The 6,888-nt window shown below is 36.5% G+C and overlaps 2 protein-coding genes across 6 annotated transcripts in view; both read left to right on the forward strand.

Moving 5' to 3' along the window:
* LOC117124465 (insulin-like growth factor 1 receptor) overlaps nucleotides 1–3,987 on the forward strand; it is an 11,545-nt gene extending 7,558 nt beyond the window's left edge. For 2 of the 3 annotated variants that reach the window (XM_033270699.1, XM_033270698.1), the window contains exons 14-19: nucleotides 140–269; nucleotides 953–1,090; nucleotides 1,998–2,111; nucleotides 2,221–2,361; nucleotides 2,730–2,930; nucleotides 3,567–3,987. In XM_033270699.1, the coding sequence (XP_033126590.1) occupies nucleotides 140–269; nucleotides 953–1,090; nucleotides 1,998–2,111; nucleotides 2,221–2,361; nucleotides 2,730–2,930; nucleotides 3,567–3,581 (739 nt within the window). In that variant the 3' untranslated portion in view covers nucleotides 3,582–3,987. The remainder of the gene's footprint in view (nucleotides 1–139; nucleotides 270–952; nucleotides 1,091–1,997; nucleotides 2,112–2,220; nucleotides 2,362–2,729; nucleotides 2,931–3,566) is intronic. The other variant, XM_033270700.1, reaches the window with a different exon arrangement.
* A 1,468-nt stretch (nucleotides 3,988–5,455) lies between these two features.
* LOC117124466 (insulin-like receptor) overlaps nucleotides 5,456–6,888 on the forward strand; it is a 12,937-nt gene continuing 11,504 nt past the window's right edge. The window contains exons 1-2 of one of the 3 annotated variants that reach the window (XM_033270701.1): nucleotides 5,456–5,547; nucleotides 6,591–6,683. In XM_033270701.1, coding sequence (XP_033126592.1) covers nucleotides 5,541–5,547; nucleotides 6,591–6,683 — 100 coding nt within the window. In that variant the 5' untranslated portion in view covers nucleotides 5,456–5,540. Of the gene's footprint in view, nucleotides 5,548–6,590; nucleotides 6,689–6,888 lie in introns of all 3 variants that reach the window. The other 2 variants (XM_033270702.1, XM_033270703.1) reach the window with 2 other exon arrangements.

Genomic DNA, 6,888 nt, shown 5'->3' on the forward strand with positions numbered 1-6,888 from the left:
CTTCACGGTTCGGCGCACAAACAGTGGCTACCTCCAGATTAGCCGACTGAGCTAAGCGCTCTCAATTGCACATTTTGCAATTCACTGAACTCAAATGACTGTTTTTCTTAGGATTTACGTTTTTTAATCACATTTTCAGGTATCAGATAATGATGAGATGCTGGGATGTCGACCCTTCACGAAGACCGACTTTCAATGATTTGCTTTATGAGCTTAAAGGACAAGTAGGCCTACATAGCAGTTCCATGATACCTGGTGAAAATGGCAACGTAATTTGTTCACATGTTATTTACAAGTGGGGAATGGTACATGGAGTGAGAATTTGCAGAAGTGTTTTTATAATAATGTCTCATAGAATGTAGGCAACTCTTTAAAACATTCAGATAATGTGTGTTCTTTAGCTACATGCATGGTGTGAGATATGATTTTCGACTAACCAAATGCCACTTTTGCTTGTGTCTTTGGTTAAGACACTTTGTTTTAAATAACTCATCCTTTGGATGGGCCTTTATGCCGTTGCTATTTTACGATTACAATCTCCTATTCGAAAATAGTAGAGATAGGGTATGAACAGACCAGGGTAGGAAATGTACCGTACTGTGGCTAAACTCGTTTCCGCAGTGTCATTCGAATTTTCGAGTAGAATTTCATAAAGGAATATTACGGTATTATATATACATTTTACATTCACTTTTTACTTGTTATATGTTGGAATATTCAACTAGTTTGAATATAATATTGTAAATTGAATTGTTACTATACGTACTTGCTCCACCAGCGACCACAAGTACGTCGCACAGTGTTTATTATTGTGGTTTAGTAAAAATGAATTCAATTTACAATACTTGTGTTTGTAGAAGTTCGTACAGCTGAACTGTTTTGTAGTTTTTGCTTTGTTTCATCATGCCGTTAGAATACTGTATATACTAAATGCCATTATTAATAATAATAGGCTAATCTTTGCAAACTTTATAAACCTAAGAGATCACATGGATTGACAGATACCGGTACATCAGGGTCATCATTTGCTGGTGTTGAATTCATCAGAGAACCGGGTAGTGAAGAGAGTGGGACAGGCGGAAAGGAAAAGGCAAGTATCAATGCTACAATATAAAATAAGGATAGATATAATAATAATAATATAATATGTCGTTCTTATATAGCGCTTCATGCCTTTACGAGACCTCTAAGCGCTTCACATTACTACCCCGGTCATTGGATCAAACACATATGCAACACATTGAAACACCAAATTAAATTATATTATCATTCTATAAATTGCAGCTAGTAATCAGCACAGGTTGTGTTGGAACCTACCAGGTACCCACTTGTACTCCTGGGTGGAGAGAGGCAACCGTGAAATAAAGTGCCTTGCCCAAGGACACAAGCGATTTGCACAGCCAGAGTTTCGAACCCCCGACCTCAAGGTTGGGAGTCCAAGCCACAACCGGTGCGCCAACTGTAGATGTTATCGACTAGCCATTATCTTTCAAATGCGTTGCCGTTTAAAAGGCTATCTCACCTGCCTAAAGTAAAGTTAATTAACCTCATCTGACCGATTGTTTTTCATTTAACTATTTTCATGTTACGCTTTTCAAAACGGTCCCGTAAAATGTTTCTTAATTGCTATTAGCTGCATGCAAGATGAGATATAATGATTTTCGACTAACGCAATGCCGTACTTCCTTATATCTTTGGTTAAGACACTTAGTTTTAAATACTTCGTCTTTTGAATGGGACGTCGTATGCCATTGCCCTTGTACGAAGGTTCACTGTTCGAAAAGGGTGGGGGAAACTGTCCCCTTGCGTAAGTAACTGACCAGAGGGCGCACCTAATCCGCAGTTCCTTGTTGAGTTTCACAAGGTATACTTATACTATATATGCATTTACTTTTACAGTCCTTTTTATGGTTTTCATTTCTGATCATTATTGCCGTTAAAATCATATATACGAAATACTATTATTAATATGATAGGCTAATCTTTGCGAACTTTAGAAACCCGAAGGACCTCATGCATTGACAGACACATCTGGGTCATCATTATTTGATGGTATTGAATTCATCAGAGAACCAGATAGTGAAGAAAGTGGGACAGGCGGTAAGGAAAAGGCAAGTATCAATGCTACGCTACCATACAAAACAAGGATGATAAACATCCTTTATCTTGCAAATGTTATGTAATCATCGACCAACCGTTTAATTAATTAATTCCTTTTAGGTGACACGTGAGCACTGTTCACCAGACGGGAATTTGAGACATCGGAACAGCTACGTGAACTACGCCTTTGAAGACTCAGTACCCATTGACGATTTTGAACTTAGTGGTAGAAGGATTGTTGCAGACAGTACTTCAAATGAAGTAAATTTATTTTCTCCTTTCTTAAACCAACTCTCTTTTACGTCATGGTGGAAGCTTCGAAGCCCAGTGCACAATTTGCCTAACGACAGTCTTTCGAAGCATATATGCCTGCGATGGTGCACTTCTCGGTCGCTGTTCGCTGATCCAGTGGCAGGTTCAGTGGATCATCATTGAATAATCTGTTATACTACGCTAAGTCGCGTGGCGTTTATTTGCTGTCGCGTCAGTCGCCGCCGACGCAATGTTCGCCGGGTTGTTTATAGTACATACATTGGTATTTCAGAGTTAATTAAATAATGTCGGTATCAATTATATACAAAATATTGAATACTAGAACAAAAATGATATACATAACATCAACGTTTCAGATGGAAGAGAATGCTGACAGTCTACAACTATCAACAGGAAGGCCTAACAGCAATGCTGTTCATGAGGACTTTGGATTTAGTGCCTTCGATAAAGAGAAAACAACTGGATCGTCGTCGACAACAACGACTGGAGAATACTTCATATCTGGCGAGTTCATTCGGGAAACGGAAGATAGTGGTTTAACGAATGAGTCATACGAGGTAGGCCTGTGTTTGCCATATATCCAATCAATCAATGAATGGATCAATCGATCGATCAATCCAATCAATCAATCAGTTTGTCAATCAATCAATCAATCAATTCGTCAATCAATCAGTTCGTCAATCGATCAATTAATCAATCAATCAATCAATTAAGCAAACAAATCAATCAATAAATCAATAAATCATTGAATCAATAAATCGTAAATATTATAAAAATGCTGGAATATAACGCGTAAAGATTAGTCAAATTGGTTAGCTAGCAAAGAGAACAATAGCAGTTCCAACATATATAGGGATTGAAAAATGAATTTAAACTATGTTGAAATATAATACAAATATTTAATCAACCAATCATACAGCATGCTGGGCATTAGATATTGATACTGTTCTCCACCATGGCCTTGCATTAGATAAAGTGTACAACACTACTAGCTTGATTACGATGTACCTGTTACAAAGATACTTGTAATTCAAACTGTATTTATATTTTTGTAATTTAGTTAAACGCACCTATCTTGCATCAATTAATCATTAAATCTATGGAGCCTAGGCTTATATTCTATTTTATAAATTTAAGTTTGTGAATATTTGGTGGAATACCAAGTCAAAATTATCATATCTTTAATCTTATAGGAGCAAAGCATATGACGATGGTTAAAAAGAACAATTATATGGTATGGAACCAGTAACAGTTGGCCTTAGCTGTCACATGAACATAGATGAAACCAGTGTAGCAGCAGTGCAGGCCTATCGTGAATTTGCATTGGCTCTGTGGAATTCATACTGCAAGATGTCGTCACAAGTGCGCATTGGTCCAGGCTTTTCCAATTTTACATCAAGGCAAACTATTGAGTAACCAGAGTCATTGTGATAAATACCTGGACGTATCGTATCAAAATAATACTGCCTACGCAATAGCAAAATAGAAAATGCCAATGTACTTGTTGTATGCTTTCTCAGGCCTAGAGTATACTTACAAAAATATATTTATTAAAGCAACATTGTAATTGGATTATTTTTGTTCAAGTGATATAAAGATATTATTTGACTGTTATTTACTTGAAGTGGATATTTTTTTCTCATTAAAGTTTTAATTGTAAATTTTAGTTAGGCCTATACTTTCGCATTCACAATCAACATAACGATTTATTACATTTTAAAAATCGTATTATAAATAAGTATAAAAGAAAATTGAAATTGTCGGACCTACCAGATGTCGCGGGCATGAGCGCCACCAAGCAAATTAAGTAATTTATGATAATTTGAAAAAACAAAAGTATTAAAAGTCCATGTATAAATATATATAGTCCATGGCAAAGTACAAATATCCATCTTGAAATATATTACAAAATCCATTTTCCTTTTTTGTATGAGCAAATTAATTAACATAAATACCATTTTGTTTGTTTTAATATCTACACATAGGCCTATAAGAAATATGGAGTCTGTCTTGTGGTAATGTTTAACGAATATATATGTAGGCCTATATGTATATATATATATATATATATATATATATATATATATAGGCCCTATAAGGTTCGCTCCACTATGTGTGAACCCTCAAGGTTGTATAAAGGGAGAGACTTCTATATGTAGTGGTCTTAGTTCTGTAATAATGCCAACAGGTCTCTGTTGTCTAAATGACGCTCGCCGAGATAGCGAGAGATTGTGGGTTTGATTCCCACCAGAGACCCTTTTTCGAACTTTTTGATGAACTTTCATTGACACGATTTATAACATCATGTTCCCATATATTTTAGCACTGTATTAATATCTGTTTTCTGTACTTTCGGTGCAGACGTCTTGATGAACTGGGCCACTAAGGCTTTTGTTTGAATTTCGCTCCACTATGTGTGAACCCTCAAGGTTGTATAAAGGGAGAGACTTCTATATGTAGTGGTCTTAGTTCTGTAATAATGCCTAGAGGTCTCTGTTGTCTAAATGGCGCTCGCAGATGTGTATAAGAGACAGATGCCGTACTTCCTTATATCCATATATTTTAGCACTGTGTTAATATCTGTTTTCTGTACTTTCGGTGCAGACGTCTTGATGAACAGGGTTAGTTACGTAATCTTGTAGATAAGGCTGCCGAGAAGAATACAGTTTTGTTTTTGTTATTTGTTGCATGCACCAAAAGATGTCGAACTGCACTATCAGAAGATCACTGAGAATAAAGTTGAAGTTATTGAGGCAGGGGATTTCCCCATATTGAAAACCTCTTGCGAAAACATAATCAAAGGCCAGGCTCAAGGTTAAACCTAAACGGTAGAAGAATCACAAAAGTATATTGATTACAAAAATAGCTTATTTTAATACGTCATACATTGTTACTCAATTCAACCATGAAGGTAAGCTGTATATACCACATAATGATCGGTGATAGTGGTTCAACTTGCGTTTAACTTTTAAATCCGGCCCACACCCACCTGAATACAACACTTAGGCTATCAGTGGCGTGTTGTTTACAGTATTATTTTTATAATCTAAAATCATGTATCGATGGTAAAGGAAGTTGCGATCCGCCTACGAACTCGCGTGTTCTTTGTCCTGATCTGGACAGTCGAAAGCATTCAGTGGTATATCCGGCTACAAAAAGTAATAGTAATGGCGGGTAAGTTGTATATTTCTTTGATAGTCAATTCCTTTGAAACATGTCATAGAATGTTCACACATAGTCAACAGTTTGTTCACGCTGTGTCCACCAAACACACTGTTAGGCTACTAGTGTCCACTCTGTATGCCTACGCCTCCGCCAATTCCGCCAACCGGAGACCTAGAGATCTCCACGGATTAGCGCACACACAGTGGCTACCACCAAATTAGCCGATTGAGTTAGCTGCTCTCTCAGTTTCGGCTGTAAGATCAACATTAATGATAGGGGGATCAGATACATTTATAAATCCATTATGTATAATGTCTTTAATATAATTTAATATGTTATTGTGACGCCAGGTGTACGTCCCTGTTCTAAAAATATTTTGCATTAATTTAGAATGTGCATGATTTAATGTCTCTGTATTTCAAACGATGACTTTTCCCATCGTTTTAGATTATCCTTTGTTGCTAACGTATCCCCTAAGGAATTAACTAAAATAATTCATAATACTGTACCAAGAGGAAGAATGTAGATAATGCTCTTCCAGTGTGGAGACAGGACTCCTCCAAGAAGTCAATTAAAAGAAGCGGCCTTGAACTACGCACTAGAGTTTCCTTTGCTTTATTTTTGATTTCCTTGGAGGAGGCCTGCGGATCAAGTTGATCAGTAACTAAAAGAAGAACGTTATCAAAATCATTATCAATAGATTTTTTGTGAGTCCATGAATGTTCTCTGGCTAGTCTATGCATTTGTTTACAGGTGCTTCTCCCCCTTTTGACCTTTGTGAGATATGTGCCATTAGACGACATTATTTATATAAACTTGTTATAGTTGGAATATCGAGCTGTGTAAAAAGGCTAACGTAGGCCTACATGGATGAAGTATTCGGAACCATTTCTTAAGATAACGGTTCGTAAGAACATCCAGTTTACTAAGTTGGGTGACAGTAGTATCATTTACTGTTAAGTGGAAACACAATGAAGGAAGTAAATATTGGGTATAAATACGAGCCATATATATATATAAAACATGTCTTATATTGTTATAACCCTGTTTAGGTGATGAGATACTATCCAGCGCTTTGACGTATTTCTTTGCTAACCTTCTACTTATTCCGCCTGTTCTGACTGCATCCCTGTGTTGCTATAAAGGTACCGTAAGTGATATTATTATCAGTGAGGCGTAAGCATAATGATTTAACAGGCTATGCTTAAGTTTTTTATTCACTTTTTTTATTAGTCTTGTTTAGGAATGGTACCCCAGATCAGTGATAATACTGCTTTCCACTGGGGCCCTCCAATCATCAAAATACATGAAACCAAAACTTAAACAATAATACAAAAATACACACACACA

Source organism: Anneissia japonica, unplaced genomic scaffold, assembly GCF_011630105.1.
Source record: "Anneissia japonica isolate Jap-2015-1 unplaced genomic scaffold, ASM1163010v1 scaffold665_len1252844_cov201, whole genome shotgun sequence".
NCBI classification, from domain to species: Eukaryota; Metazoa; Echinodermata; class Crinoidea; order Comatulida; family Comatulidae; genus Anneissia; species Anneissia japonica.